The sequence below is a fragment of the Leptonotus elevatus genome, chromosome 3, assembly GCF_054856555.1.
Source record: "Leptonotus elevatus isolate MCC_2025b chromosome 3, RoL_Lele_1.0, whole genome shotgun sequence".
In the NCBI taxonomy this organism is placed as follows: domain Eukaryota; kingdom Metazoa; phylum Chordata; class Actinopteri; order Syngnathiformes; family Syngnathidae; genus Leptonotus; species Leptonotus elevatus.
This window is the reverse complement of record NC_141241.1, coordinates 3,860,631-3,876,042: the sequence shown is the minus strand read 5'-3', so window position 1 is coordinate 3,876,042 and position 15,412 is coordinate 3,860,631. Positions and strand designations below refer to the sequence as shown.

The 15,412-nt window shown below is 41.2% G+C and overlaps 1 protein-coding gene across 2 annotated transcripts; it reads right to left on the bottom strand.

The window, feature by feature from the left end:
* Positions 1–529: 529 nt before the first annotated feature.
* Positions 530–15,342, bottom strand: abcc12 (ATP-binding cassette, sub-family C (CFTR/MRP), member 12). Of its 2 annotated transcripts, XM_086070673.1 has the most exons (30): positions 15,211–15,342; positions 13,976–14,029; positions 13,810–13,913; positions 13,580–13,726; positions 12,897–13,044; positions 12,541–12,777; positions 11,680–11,853; positions 11,447–11,594; positions 10,595–10,743; positions 9,871–9,978; positions 9,232–9,543; positions 9,023–9,147; positions 8,758–8,830; positions 7,916–8,119; positions 7,666–7,800; positions 7,501–7,585; positions 7,046–7,096; positions 6,768–6,878; positions 6,309–6,412; positions 5,755–5,937; positions 5,339–5,565; positions 5,121–5,258; positions 4,856–5,045; positions 3,684–3,773; positions 3,416–3,605; positions 3,103–3,262; positions 2,955–3,033; positions 2,647–2,760; positions 1,077–1,241; positions 530–1,012 (listed from the first exon to the last, which is right to left on the bottom strand). In XM_086070673.1, the coding sequence occupies exons 2-30, from the start codon at positions 14,021–14,023 to the stop codon at positions 914–916; spliced, it is 4,098 nt and encodes a 1,365-aa protein (XP_085926799.1). In that variant the 5' UTR covers positions 14,024–14,029; positions 15,211–15,342; the 3' UTR covers positions 530–913. The 2 variants fall into 2 exon arrangements, with proteins under 2 accessions (XP_085926799.1, XP_085926800.1); XM_086070674.1 differs by lacking the exons at positions 530–1,012; positions 1,077–1,241; positions 2,647–2,760; positions 2,955–3,033 and having other exon boundaries at positions 3,210–3,342.
* Between the last annotated feature and the right edge of the window lie 70 nt (positions 15,343–15,412).

Below are 15,412 nucleotides of genomic sequence, written 5' to 3'. Positions count from 1 at the left end.
GAAGAATCGGCCAGTACCATCCTTGAGTTGGTGTGGAAACGCCACAAAAAAAGTACTATTCTTTTGCAATGATAAGCAATAGTCATTAAGATGCATTGCAGAAAGGCCTCTGTCAGACACAATTAGTTGCTTGGTGGAAACTCCCTCAGTGATATTCCATCAAAGGCAGTGGAGCTGCCGCAATAAGTGAAAATAGCAGCTTGTTTAACTTATTGCAGGCTAAATCATTTAGGCTTCAAAATTGATGATCTGCACACGAGAAAGAAGTGCTGATCCCTGTGACTGTACTAGCTAGTGACTTCTTTACTCTTGTAGTCCAGTAAAAGTACTATCATCCCGTCTAATATGGTGTGATAATTCACCATTTATGTAGTTATTTACGTCACTGAAAGCATCAACGCTATATTGTGTTGTAAGTAACTGTAACTTCAATAAAGCTACAATGTGTCAATAACTGTCAAGGTTTATGGTTCACTTAAATTTCCCTTTGAGAGATTCCAATAAAACAAAAGAGACCAGTACTCCTTCATTAAAAAACACTTTAGTTTTTTATTCATAGTGTAGTATTATCGCTCCCCCCAAAAAGTATATAATTCTAAATAAAATCAAGTACAGTGGAGTTGTCAGCTAGGCAAAGACTACTAGCGCCGCCGTGTGGCCAACAATGAGCAGCAGTATGTAAACATGCAAACAACAGTAAATAAAGGAATTGAAAAAACTTAAAAAAAAGATTTCATTTCATTTGTACAACACTTGAAAAAGAGATTGCAAACTCAAACATGAATCAATAAATACAAATAAAAATACAAACAGGAAGTAAAACAACATAAATCTGCTCTGTGGCCACTACTGTGGCTTCAAGTACAAGTTCCAGTACAAGAATAAGAATATATTGCGTGTACATCAAAGTGCCTCACACTACAACGCTCATTGTGTTTGTGGCCGCCAAGAGCGAGGAGAACAGTGAGTCTGACCGTTTCGACAACACGTCAGGAACGTCCAATTCTGCCACCTGTAAGGTTTGAAGTAACGGTTACGATGATGGAGTTTGTCATCTGTAGCACATAATAACCCACCTTTCCGTTGTCCATGACCAGAATGCGGTCGGCGTGCATTACAGTGTTGATACGGTGAGCGATGGTGAGCATGGTGCAGTCTTGGAAGGCGTCTCTGATGGTGGTCTGGATCAGGGAGTCCGTCTCGGCATCGATGGACGCCGTCGCCTCGTCCAAAACAATGATCTAGACAGGAGGGACACAATTTTTTTTTACCAGTGTCTGCTCAATGTTTGGATGAGGCCACAGGGTTAGTGTTAGGATCAGGGTTAAGGGTTCGTGGTTAAGAATCAGTGGCAAAGGTGAGTAATATGATGCTAGTGAAAAAAACGTATATCACTTTTTTTTTTTTTTTACACCTCAAAAACATAGGAATGTAAAAAATGAAGAAAAATTGACATCATTGCACATAAACCGGGTTTAACGTTAAGGTTTAATCCGGCATATCATCGCTGCTATGTGAAAAACACTTATGTCCATTTTTTATTTTTTATTTACATTTTTATGTTTTGGGGATGAAATGCAGACATCCCAATAACATCCATCCATCCATTTTCCTAACCGCTTGACCTCACAAGGGTCACGAGGGTTGCTGGAGCCTATCCCAGCTGGCTTCGGGCAGTAGGCGGGGTACACCCTGAACTGGTTGCCAGCCAATCGCAGGACACACAGAGACAAACAACCATCCACACTCACAATCACACCTATGGACAATTTGGAGTGTTCAATTAACCTGCCATGCATGTCTTTAAAAACACAAAACAACATTAAAAAAATGTTTAAAAAAATAAATGAAAAAACATTTAAAAAAATAAAAAAGGCCATAATTCCACATAAACCAGGTTTAACGTTAAGGTTTAATCCGACATATCGTTGCTGTGAAAAAAAAAACACTTATGTAATTTTTTTAATTTAATTTTTTACATTTTTGTTTTTGGGATGAAACGGAATGCAGACATCCCCAAAACATAAAAATGTAAAAAAAATATATATAAATAAATGGACATAAATGTTTTAAACCAGGTTTAACGTTAAAATTGAACTCAACGTATTGTTGTTGCTATGTGAAAAACACTTTTGTCCATTAAAAAAAATATATGTATATATATTTTTAACATTTTTATGTTTTTGGGATGAAACCGATTGCAGACATCCCAAAACATAAAAATGTTAATTAAAAAAATGGACATAAATGTTTTAAAAACCAGGTTTAACGTTAAAATTTAAGACAACATATCGTTCGTTGTTGCTATGTGAAAAACACTTTTGTCCACTTAATTTTAATTATTATTATTTTTTAAACATTTTTATGTTTTTGGGATGAAACTGAATGCAGACATGCCAAAACATAAAAATGGAAAAAATGTCCCCCAAATAATAGGCATAAGTGTTTTTCACATAACAGCAACGATATGAGGGATTAAATCTTCACGTTAAACCTGGTTTATGTGGAACATTTCTCATCTTCTCCCACTCAGTACCTTTACCAACACTCATCATCACCAGTCCTCATTGTTTTTATTGTAGCTCACTGATTATGTTGTTAAGAAGGAGTGAGTTGATTTTTTCGAGTATGCGGCCATGTCCCAACCTTGGAGTTTCGTAGCAGCGCTCTCGCCATGCACATCAACTGTCGCTCTCCGACTGAGAAGTTTTCTCCGTTCTCAAACACGTGCCCCTGAAGCTGACCTTCCAGTTTGGAGATCTGTGGAGACAAAACATCCATGATTGAGGACTAGTCAGGAGATGTGAGTGGAAGATCAAAATATAGGCCAGTGGCTCTCTCTGCACAATTCTTTTTCATAAACTTTTAACTGTGCATCATCTTTGGAAATGAACAATTAAACTGAACTAGATTTGAACCAAAAGCGCATCGTCCCTGTTGCACCGATGGCTCACCGAGTCCTTCATGTAGGTCCTCTCCAGCGCTGTCCAGATCTCCTCGTCACTGTAGCTGTTAAAAGGATCCAAGTTGTGCCTGTCGGCGTAGTCACAGACGGTCTTCAGCCACTGGCAGCACACAACGCGCCCGCTTGCTATTAGTTACCTGACTGTGCCGATGAAAAGCACGGGGTCCTGCGGGATGATGGACAGTTTGCTGCGCAGATCTTGCAGACCGATGGTGGAGATGTCAACCCCGTCTATCAGGATGCTTCCCGCCGTTGGCTCGACCAGCCGGAACAGCGCCACCCCTAAAGAGGACTTACCTGCAGACAGCGAAGCAGCAAATGGAGGACAAGGGCGAAAGACAGTTTTGGCGGCCATTGGAGATCATTCAGTCATAAAACTGTGAGATTTGTAACAAATGTGAGATTTGTAAACAGTCCACAGATGAGAACACATGGTTTATGAAGCCTCACCAGAACCCGTCCTTCCCACGATGCCCAGCTTCTCTCCGGCGCGGATGAGGAAGTCCAACCCGTCCAGGACAATGGGTGTGTTTTCACGGTACTTCATCTTGTAGTCCCGGAAGGTGATGGACCCGCCCGCGGGCCAGTTCTTCGGGATATTAGCGCCTTCCATGTGTCTGGGGCCCTCTGCTGTACAACCCTGGTTCCGAGAAGGTTCGATTTGAGATCCAACTGTGAAACAGTCCAATCAGGATTGGCTTCTGTGAAGCTATCTGACCGTGATGTACTCCTGCAGCCTCTCCACTGAGTTGAACCTGGCTTCAACTTCTGTGGCTTGCCTCACCACGTACTGCAGCATGCCCGTCAACTGTACACACATCACGTACGTCATGTCCAGAGGTGGGAAGTAACAGAGTACAAATACTTCACTACCCATATGTAAGTAGATTTTTTTTTTTTTAAGCTATTGTTTTCTGTTATTTAGTTTTCTGATTAAATTCTATTTTTACTCTCTCCATTTGAAAGCAGATATCTGTACTTTTACTTTACTTTTTGGAAACTATTTCATGGTTTGAGAAGTTTCTGTTCATGTGCCAAGTTCCGAGCTCCAGACTGCCCCTAAATGGTGGCTTTTTGCCCCTAAAAATTGGGACAGTGCACGCAAAATTTTCATCCATTCGCGCCAGTGCAACCAGTAAATTTGCAGATTTAAAAAAAATATATATATTTTTAATTTTATATATATTTTATTTATTTATTTACTGTTCTTGAATACTTTTAATTGCTGTCAAACGTCTGCGCCACACTTCAGCCCATTTATCAGTAATATAGTGAAAACGAGTGGGATGATTATTTACTTTGCAAGTCAATTTATAGTGTGTGCCCCTAAATCTACTCTACCTTAAAATTTCAGGTTAGGAGCTACTGTACTCCTTAAAAAAAATAAAAAAGTTAATCTGGTGCTTTCCACTGTACTAAAACGGATTTGTCAGTCGTCAAGTCGTTGTTACAAGTACAATTGACTATAAAAAAGAAGGATTTTTACTGACAATTAAACTGACAAGTTTACTCAGTTGATTTGGTACTTCAACTTTTTCCAGAGTATTTTTCAAAGGTGGGAAACTGGGCTGGTTTCTTGGTTAGTTTTTGTTTTTGGTTCTGACTAACCTTTTGATAACTATAGGCTAATGTTCTCTAAACGTTCTGTGTTGCAGTGTGCTTCTTTAAAGGAAGAACATAATAATAATAATTATAATAATAAATAATAACAATTAAAATAATAATAATAATAATAATAATAATAATACAAAACATTTTTACAAATAAAATAATAATGCATTAGATTTATATGGCGCTTGCTCACACTTTTGTCACCTCTGGTCATGTGACCGTCACTCAGTCAAATTGACTTCTCAACAGAATGACGCCGGCTCGGCTACTTGTGCTTACCTGCGTGGTGTAGGCCAAAGCCAGGCCCTTCAAAGACGGATTGATCTTCTCATTACTACTCAAAACCACAAAGAGCGACACGAACAAGGTCAGCGTGGCTGCCATGAAATCAAGCCTGAAGGACAGCCAGCGGGTTCCACCGTGAAAGAGCAGGAAGTGGTTAGAGTTGATGTTGTGCAGGGACTTAAACCTATGACACAGGACAGGACGATGGCACCGGAGCGTCGATGTAGCAAGTGCAACTGTTTAAAAAATGTTGTCTCACAACTCGACATGGCTGTCCCTCATATTGTAGGCGTGGATGGTGCTGAGGCCCTGCAGTGTGGATGTGGTGTGGGAGATGCAGGGAGAGCGACTGATGTTCTCCATCTTCTTCATCAAGCGGACGCTCCTCTGGAACATGCTGCAGAAGCAACACTTTTTAAACTCCTTGCACGAGGCACAAAGCGCAGATCCTGCTGGTCCAAAGTGGAGTTAACGCACAAGAGCATGAGCGTGAAAATAAGTGCCATGATGAACACAGCGATGAGCATGGCGGGGAAGACGGCGGAGATGGTGATCACTGTGCAGGTCACCAGCAGGGCGAACTGCATCAAGGGATCCATGTGGAACGGCAGAACATTATCCACCTCCTCCTGGTCTTTGGAGCAGCGGTTGAGGATGCGGCCCGTTGGTGTGGTGTCGAAGAAGCTCATGGGACTGCCCATGATCTGGAACAAAAATGACTGAATCTTATATTTGATAAGAACCTGGTAGATGAAGTAAATGTCTTCATCCGTCATTTGTATCGTAATAAGATGTTTGAGATACTTGATATTACAGTAACATTGTTATTCAATTGTTGGGTCAGAAAGATATTTGCATATTCGTCCTCTTTGATGTCAAGATGACCCGGGTACCTTCTTGACTATGGTGTCGTGGAAGCGGCAGGCAGCTTTCAAGGTCACATGAGTGTAGAAGAAGCACTTCACCCCAGCCAAGGCCAACATGGCCAACAACATCATGCCGTAGATCAGCTGGTAGAAGTGCAGGTCCGGGTTCTTGGTAATGTCGCCCTGCTCAGACGTGGTCCCGTTGGCCGACTGGACATAGCAACGTGAACGTGAAGTTACAATGCATTTGCCTCAAATGTGCTTTGGTCTGAATTTGTTCCTTGCCATCTCTGCCTTTCATTTTTCTGCTCCCCAGGTAAGCAATTTTTGATTACTTTCCAAATGAGTAAAATGTTGTTTCGTGTTTTTGTTAGATTATAGATTGATGGTAAAACAACAGATATTGTGAATTAATCCTTTATTTGTAATTTTTTATTTTAAACAAGTTTCTCGGTGGCTGATTGGGACCAGGGGAAATGAGGGCCCTTTTTCATCCTGTATCTTGGACACCCGCAAGGCAGGGCATAACATGAAAATGGAAATAGTTGTAGTAATATGTGTGTGTGTCCATGTGTTCTCACCCCGCTGCCCTGGTTAAGCCAATAGCTGAGCCACCAGTTGGAAAAGGCCGTGCAGCCGATCATCAAAAACACATTCAGGAAGACGAGGAAGGTGATGATGTAACCTGAAGAAATGCACCCCAAATACATGCATTGTTTCTCTGTGTGTGCATTTGTAATTGCATGTTATTTATATACAGTGGGCCACAGTTATTTGTGGGTAATAGTGAGGGTTAGCTTGCAAATAACGAAAACCTGCGTATAAATGAGGCCAGTGAAATGCATTGAGTGGGGGAATTAAACCTAAAAATTCTCCAAAACACGCTGAAAAATCTCCAATATGCGGTTTCCACGAAAAAACTGGTTGGCTGTCCTTCGAAAATCAATCAATCAATCAATCAATCAATCAAAAAACATATTGAATATGTAGGGGTCCAGTGTGTATTGTTAATGTGTGTGAGGGCGTGTGCGTTTTTCAACCTCCTGCCGCCTTGCAGTACTGTCCGTAAATCCTCCAGGATACAGCGCCCTCTGTGGACGTCTCCTTGCTCACCAGCTGGTCACCATCCACTAATGAACTTGCCCGACTCACTATAAAACAAATATTCAAATATACACACACTCTAAGTACACTTGCATTATTGAATCACATCCCATATGAGACCACTAATGGGAAACAACGTTTAGTATTGTGGACCTCTTTGAGGTGTACATTATTTGATCAAAATAATTAGCGAAATAAAGAAGTGCTGACTCACATTTTGGGCTGGTTATGTCTCCCGCCTCATCTTCGCCTATGATGTCGAACGCTGTGAGGAAGAGCAGCTGTTAGTACCTGGGTTGATACACTTCCAAGTTCAAACACGCCAAGTGGCCAGTGATGGCTGTGACAATAATAGCAACATTATGCTTAGTATTAGTAACTGTAAAATGATTGCTTTGGTGCCATCTTGTGGCCAAGGAACTATGTTGATGTGAAAGGAGGAGCTCCATTTAGTCAGATCGTAACCTTTTCTAATAGAGGCAGAAAGAAACGGCTCCAGGATTTGTTCTCTCCCTGGGCTAAAGCCGGGCTTGACGATACAATGGTGTAGTCTACACAGATTTCTGGCAGTGCTATAGCACCACCTAGCCCTGGTGTAGCGCCATTGCTGGTAGTAGAAAAATGCAATATGGTAGTAGAACTCATAGAGCAAGTAGTAATTGTAGTAACCGGGGTTGACGATTCCGCTGTCTGCTCGTTCTCTCAGCTCAGTTTCTGTCGCCTTCACGGGATGAGCCTCCTCTTTTTTCTCAGGCTGAACACAACAGAAGTCGAAGACAGATAAGAAGACAAAGAAGAAGAAGAAGAAGAAAGATAAGTGGACGCCAGTCTGACTTTGGCCTGTTCTGCCTGGTAGCTGCTGATGAGCTGAGCGTAGCGTCCGTTGGCCCTGATGAGCGCCTGGTGGTTCCCAGACTCCTGGACCTCGCCGTTCTCCAGCACCAGAATGTCATCACAGAACTCCAGATACTGATAATAATTATAAACCACAGCTTCCACAATATAGCATAGATTTCCGTGACAAACAAGTAACGGGCAAACACTGCAGTAGCAATAGTAGTACTTTGCTCCGTGGCCTGCCTACCTGGAGTTGGTGCGTGACCAGGATGATGGACTTTCCCCGCAGCTGGCGCTTGATGCACTCCTCAAAGATGTGCTTGCCCACGTGGGCGTCCACAGCCGAGAGAGGGTCGTCTAGAAGGAAGATGTCCTTGTTGGCGTAGGCGGCCCGAGCCAGGCTGATCCTCTGCTTCTGGCCGCCCGACAGGTTCAGGCCGCGCTCGCCGATCTGACCACAATAACAAGCACTCAAGCCTTGGAGGAAAGTGATGGACATCCAATAGCAATCAAAATTAACAAAATAATAAAAAATGATTTCTATTGTCAAGTACAATATGAGTCCCCAATAACAATAGAAATCAACACTAGAGATCAACCAATAAAAATTTAAATGAAAACAAAAGCAATTAACACAATAATATAAATCAGCAGTTACAATATGAATCAAATAAGAAAAGAAGTCAATTCAAAGAACAAAAGCAACACGAGAAACCAACAACAACAGAAACTAGAAAAATTTCCGCGGAAATTTTGAATGGGCCTGCTGACTCTTTTAAATGAGCTGAACAGTTTAAAATTTCAACCATTGAAATCGCTCAAGAAATGTGGAAGTTAACCATAATCAACTAAAAGTATTACTGCCCCTTTAAGAAACATGCACATTCACGCACACACATTTGATTTTAACTAACATTTCAATGAGCTGAACAGTTTAAAATTTAAACCATTGAAATCGCTCAAGAAATGTGGAAGTTAACCATAATCAACAGTATCTTACTGCCCCTTTAAGAAACATAGCTTTGCTGCTGCTTGCTCCGCTCAGCAGGCCCATAATTATAGTAGACATAAAAACAACGTAGCATATACCTCTGTGTGATCGGCATGTGGGAGTATCTTCAGATCGGGTCGAAGGCTGCAGCCGTCCAAAACTCTTTCGTATCTGCACACATAAACTCACATATTAGCACATTTTAACTGACTCCTTACTTCACTCTAAACCAGAGAGAGTAGCAATAAGGCAAGTAGTATTTATAGTAATAAGTATTTAGAAGTATTGTGACCGTTTTTTTGTTTTTTTTTCATTATTCCTGTCATTCATTTGTGGCAATCTGTTTTTCATGGTGCACATTACTTCTGCTTGTCCATAGGGCTTCCCATCAGGATGTTTTCTTGAACGGTTCCATGGAAGATCCACGCCTGCTGAGAAACGTACGCAAAAGTCCCGTCGGCCGAAACCGAGCCCTCGAGGAGGTGCATCTAAAAAAATAAAAGGAGCCACATAAAAGTCTTTGCGTTGGGAGAGAGTGCCTTGGCGGAGGTACTGTGGGTGATGCGACTCACCTGCTCCAAAATGCTAGAAATCAGTGAGCTTTTCCCACTTCCCACATTCCCGCAGACACCCAGTAACTTGCCCTTGGGGAGCGCCAGGGAAACGTTCCTCAGAGTGGGGAGGAAGTCGGATTTTTCATCCGCCTTAAGTCCAGTTTCTCCGTTGTCTGTCACCATTCCCTCGTTGAACACGCCGGACTGTGGGGCGTCACTCTGGCTGTCTGGTTTGTGCCAGCACAAGGTAGCGTTTATCATCTCAATGGCCAAGTTGCTGTCTTTCTTCTGCACCAAATAGGGATCTGGATTCTGGATTTGCAATAATTTCTGGAGGCAAGGATGTAAAGTTATATGAGGACTGGGTGGCCCAGGCCAGGAGGGGTTCACTGGGGTTTCAGCGGTCCCTCAGGACCACCGAAAGACACTCCCCAACGTATTTGACATAATGTTGTGGCTTGAAAAAAAGTATTTTTATTTTTTATTTTTAACTTTTACATTTACTATTGAACCACAAATATGCAGGACATTAACTGTACTTGGTCTACTTCTTGGTGAGAAATATAAATGTCAGACGATAGACTACAGAAGCCTATGCACTTTTGTCTTCTGTCCACACACCAAACTTCAAGATCGGCCAGCGCGCCAGTTTCCTACCTTGAGACGTGCCATGGACACGTTGGCTTCGGCCAGAGTCTTCACGGACATCGGCATCAGAGCCAGGCAGAAGCGCAAGGCGTTGAAGATGGCGATGGTCGTGAAGGCCTGGTGATGACAAAACATCATTATCATCATCAATCTCTATGCTAGTCTAAAATCTAAATCTAAAATGTGACTGCTAATCCTAACACTGACTAAAGTTTGAATCGTTGTTACGTGAAATTAAAACTAATATAATGCCAACAGTATATGCTCTTCATTTAATTGCATGTTAGCTTTTTTTGTCCAATCAGATTACAGCCACTGCATGTTGCCATGTCCATGTACTTTGCCCTGGGTCTTCAGAATCACTGTAGTGCTGTTTGATGTAACTGAAACGAGCAGACTAGCATCTCTCTAACAACTGTCATCAACAGTGTTGTTACAGTTACCTTGAAAAAGCAATTTAGTTACTTTACTGATTACTTGCTTTTAAGTTAAGTTAGATGGCAAATTACGTTGATAGTTACATTCAGCAAATGACGTCCATTTTTTTCCACTTACTTGGAAGTGCATTTTTAACAGTGACATTTAAGAACAAGTTTAAAGACAACCTTTTGGACTTAATAATTACTTAGAATTACTTTTTTTTTTTTTTTAACTACTTAGTAGCGCGTGACTGGCATCACTGGTCACCAAGTCGGCTATTTCTTCCTTGGCGGCTCTGGTTTGGTGTACTCACTTCGGTGGTGTTGAGCTTCCAGCCCAACAAGGTGTGCAGCATGAAGGTGAGCACGGTGGCCAGGGTGGGGATGATGCTAGTGATGCTGGTGTTGACGTTCTGGATGTAACTGGCTATGCGCAGATGACTTTTCTCAGTTTGCCTCAACTCTGGAAGAATCCAAAAAATAGGTCGCTGTCATCATTCATGTCACAAAAGTCTCCAAACAATGTTGGTGATTTTACTCATAATTGCATGATTATATCCTTGAAAATTTGTTAACTGTTTTTCCTCCAATATCGTGATTTATTTTATTTAAATTTTATAAATTTTTCATTCATAATCTTCATAATGTGTTGCATTTTAAAAAGTGCACCATAAAAAGAAAATCAACGTGGGATTTTCACATATTAATGGTCATAATTGTATTTTATTTTTTTTAAACTTTTTTCAGATTCAAGTTATTTCTGTGACCACAGTTTTTTTTTCTTTCATTAACAGAGAAGTCTACACCTATACAATTCTATGATTTTATCCTTGAAAATACCCTCCCCTCCCAAAAAATTATCATATATTTTTTTTAGAGTACATATTTTTATGCATATTTCTTGCAGCGTTAATTGTTTAATTACATGTTTTTTGTTTAAGAATTACGGTACATTTTCTTTCTTGTAATATGTTTTTACGGGAAAAAAAATCATGTTTTAACCATTTATTTTCCGATTTTACCCTAAACAACTACAACTTTTTTTTCTCATAATATTATGACTTTTTACTTCCAAAAATGACATTTTTAAGACGATTTCATGACACTTTTTTTCATAATACATTGTTTTTGATGCTGTAAAGCTTGTCATTCGTCTAAAGCCATACCTGCGACCTTATTCTCAAAGGACTCTTCCCAGGCGTACATCTTGATGAGCTTGATGCTGTTGAGGATCTCGTTCATGGTGCGAACGCGACTGTCCGTCATCAAGATGGCTTTGTGCCGGAACTTGTTGATGACCTTGGCCATGTAAAACTGACCACCGGGGAAAAAAAACACACCAATTAGGGATCTTAAAAATCAATTTAAAAAAATGGCGGCAGTGCATTCGTTTCCTGACCTGCAATGGGACGAAGAACAAGTAGGTAGCGACACCTATCAGCGCCGTGGTGCCCAGGTTGTAGCAGGCGTAGATGATGCACAAAAAGAAGAGAACCGGGGTCGATATCACGAAGCTGCCAAACAGCACGGCCTCGAACAGCTTGTGGCCGTCGTTAGTCAGGACGTTAATGATCTTTGAGGGAGAGAGAAAGCCATGTTTATTTGAAAATGGAACAGTCATTAAAGTCAAGGCTTGCCCAAATGCACCGTTTCCCAACCTTGGTGCCAAGAAACAATGTTGGCGTGAGATGAGGTACTTTATTTAAACAAAAGTAATGCTTTGCTGTCATCTTATGGCCTCTCTGGGCTGTTATCAACTTCTTTTTTTTTGCTTCACTGTATATTAAAATAATGATGCTCTTGTCTAAATGTATTGACAAATTCAGTAAAATCTGGGCCTGTTTAGTACTAAGATAATATTCTGTTGTACAAATGGCAACAGGTAAATTGTACATTCTGCTATCTAGTGGAAGAGCTATTCATTGTTCTGTCTGACAGCATATATAACTGGCATAGCAAGATTAATAAATATACTGTAAATTATAATACTTATACTTGAGAAATTGCCAAGTATAGACATATCGTAGATGATATATACTGTATAATATTGTAATTTCAGCCTAAAAAAATCTCCAGTTTTTTGTTGTAGAAAAAAAATACACCTAAATGTATTAATTTAGCCCAAAATAATTTATGCTTTGGGGGTGGTGGGGGTGTAGGATGAAGTAATTTTTTGACTCTCAATTGTATGCTTTTGTCCTAAAAAATGGAGACTATATTGTCATAATATTAAAACCCAACTGGAAGCTGTAAGGTATACCTCTCCCATGGAGATGCCGCTGTGCACCCGCAGTGAGATGACCTTCTGGTAGCCCAGGAGGCTGAAGGCTCCCTTCAGTCGAATGGCGGTGCGCAGGTTGACAGCCCACAGCAGCGAGATGAAGAAACTCTTGGTGAACTCAGAGGTGAACATAGCAAAGCAGAGGCCGATACCATGCGTCTGAGTTGACTTGGAAGGGTCGTCGACATAATCCAGGAGCAGGCGTACCAGAATAGCCTGGGAGAGGTCGGAAATGGTTGTTACAATGGTACAAGGTCCAAACCTACTAGACCAGGGCCCTCAGATCTGTCTGAACCCCTTGTTTCAGTGACTTTATCGAGACGGAGTAGACTCACCGGACCCACAAAGGCTGCCATCATGGCAAACATCCCAATCATGGAGGAGACAATAAGCCTGGTTCTTTGGAAACGAAGAATGGTTCGGACCAAAGAGGCCTTTTCCAGACCAGACTTTGCTAATTCCTCCTCCCAGAGTCTCTGGAGCCTGAAGGGAGCACATGGTCTGTTATTCCAGAATCATTCCCACATTCGTCTGTCAGGCTCGACAGTATGCATCCGGGTATACCACTACTTCAAAACAGAATTAGGGCGATTGTGGATTGTCTTCAAGAAATTTCAGCCTTTCAAAATCTGGTTTGGTTTCTGTCCTACTTGGTGCGTTTCAAGCCCAAATCTCTGCAGGAAGGTGTCTGAGTAGATTCTCAGTCATTAAAGTCAAGGTCATTCGCAAAAGTTGATTGGAGGCGACTGGACTCTTCCTGGTTGTTCAAGATGGTTCACCTTTAATCCAAAAGGTTTCTTCAGATCAAAATTTTGTGTGGAGTTCCTCTATGTATATTTCTGGTGGGTCTGCCCCCCTGTGGGTAGTTACATAAGGGTTGCTATTGGATTAAAGTTAAGATGTCCTTAACAATCAAACAGGACGATTCCCAATGCCTCAATTCAACATTCCCCAGAAAGGATCAGCTAGCTCATAAAAAACAAATAAAATTAAAAAATCATGGAGAAGAGTTCTGGACCTGTCCGTGCTTCCACCAGCCTCATCCAAAGGCGACAGTTTGAGGGCGCTTCTGTCCAGCCTGTTCCGGAATATGTCCCACATCATAGAGGTCATCCATGAGAAGGTGGTGAAGGAAATGAACCCTGCATTGTCCAACGGGTTGGGCCTAGACAGAGAAAGCCAGCAGAGGTTGTGTTAGCAATGTGTTAGCGACTTTTTAAAATGAAGCACTGCTGAAAGCACACTGACTGTGACGAGGTCCAGCGGAAAGGTTTGAGGGTCTGAACGCTCTGCTTGTACTTCCCAAACAGCGACGGCGTAGTTTTGTTGCCGGCATTGTCGGTTCCTTTGATCTAAAAGACCAAACAAGTGTGGGGTTGTTTATGAAGGCGGTGTTTATTTGCTGTGTACTCACACAAAAGGCTTGTTTGTTTTTCTCTGGATCGGAATCCGCTGACTTCATCTTGTCCTGTGGTTAGACACATATAGAATTTATCACTGTTTTCCAAAATTTGTGAGAGGAATGAAATATTTTATTATGAGAAAAATCACACGACTAGATGTTATCCCAGGTGACTTTGTGTATGTGCACACTTACCTAATTATATATTACATATAAACATAAAAAGCCTGCACAATCACGTTCACAAAATTTTTGAGTCTTCAATGAAGATAACAGGCATGTTTATGGAGCCAGGAAGTCAAGGTTCAAGACACTCAATTCAACAGGAACGTTTCCCTTGAGCTAAGAAATTCGCAAATCAAATTGACTGGCATGATTTCATTTCGCCACAGTAATTTGGGATTTTCTTCAAATTTAAATGTTACGGCTTGAGACTTGAACATATTCAACTTAATCCAACCTCTGACCCGATGCAACTGCTCAGGGCTGTGTGCTGTATTCACCGATAAACCAACAGTGTTACGTCAATACAACTAATCAGTCAGTAACAAGTTTAGCTAGTAGCAAGTAGCTTTATAAGAAATTTAAAAGACAAAATGCAATTCTAATCCGGCGCGCCTTGCCTGCTGGCTATTTAGACAAAAATAATTCCTGATACTGTAACATGGCAATGCGTCTTGTTTCTCCACTTGTGTGTCTGTTGTCTGTACATTTCTCTGATGTACACATGCACCGGGCGCCGGCGCTCTGCCCACTTTTGACAAAGTATTGGGAGAGCTGTTGTTGATGGTACAAAATACAGTGTTCCCTCGCTATAACACGGCTCACTTTTCACGGCCTCGCTGTTTCGAGGATTTTTTTTTTTTGCAATTTTGCATGCTTATTTTTTACTTTTTACAGTAATGTACCTATTTTATAAAAATGTACGAGGGTTTGAACATTGAGAATGTTAAAACAAGAGGGAAATGCCTTGATTAGAAAAGTGTAACATAAAGCTAACTACTTTGCGGATTTCATTTTTTGAAGATATTTTTTGGAACCTAACCTCTTCGGAAAACGAGGTTACGTTTAGATACTGATACTTTGTGGAACACTATATTATGGATTGATGCATAAATATTTCGGTATAAAATGATATATAAAGTTATGATGGTTATGATATGATGTTATAGAGCAGAGTTGTCTCATTATGGAGCGGTGCACGAACAAATAACATCACATTAGTATTGTACTTAAAAATCAGTTACCTGCAGATGTGTGAAGGACGAGGAGGAGAGCGTGTGGCGCAATTCAAGTTAATCCAAAGACTGAAGCAGCATTTCTCCCCCTCTGCATTTGTTGCACAAGAAGCTTCAAAGGTTACAATGACTAGAGGTGAGCATGTGTAAGCATGTTTATGAGCACACGCGCTCCCTCTCTCTCTCTCTCTCTCTCTCTCTCTCTCTCTCT

What these genes read in the sequence shown, in the direction of transcription:
- abcc12 (XM_086070673.1), bottom strand. Translation starts at nt 14,023, where the DNA reads ATGAAGTCAGCGGATTCCGATCCAGAGAAAAACAAACAAGCCTTTTGT. An exon ending in GCGGCATCTCCATGGGAGAG is followed by an intron (nt 11,854 to 12,540) that starts GTATACCTTACA and finishes TCTCCCTCAAAG; the next exon opens with ATCATTAACGTCCTGACTAA. An exon ending in CACATGCCGATCACACAGAG is followed by an intron (nt 8,120 to 8,757) that starts GTATATGCTACG and finishes TATTGTGGTCAG; the next exon opens with ATCGGCGAGCGCGGCCTGAA.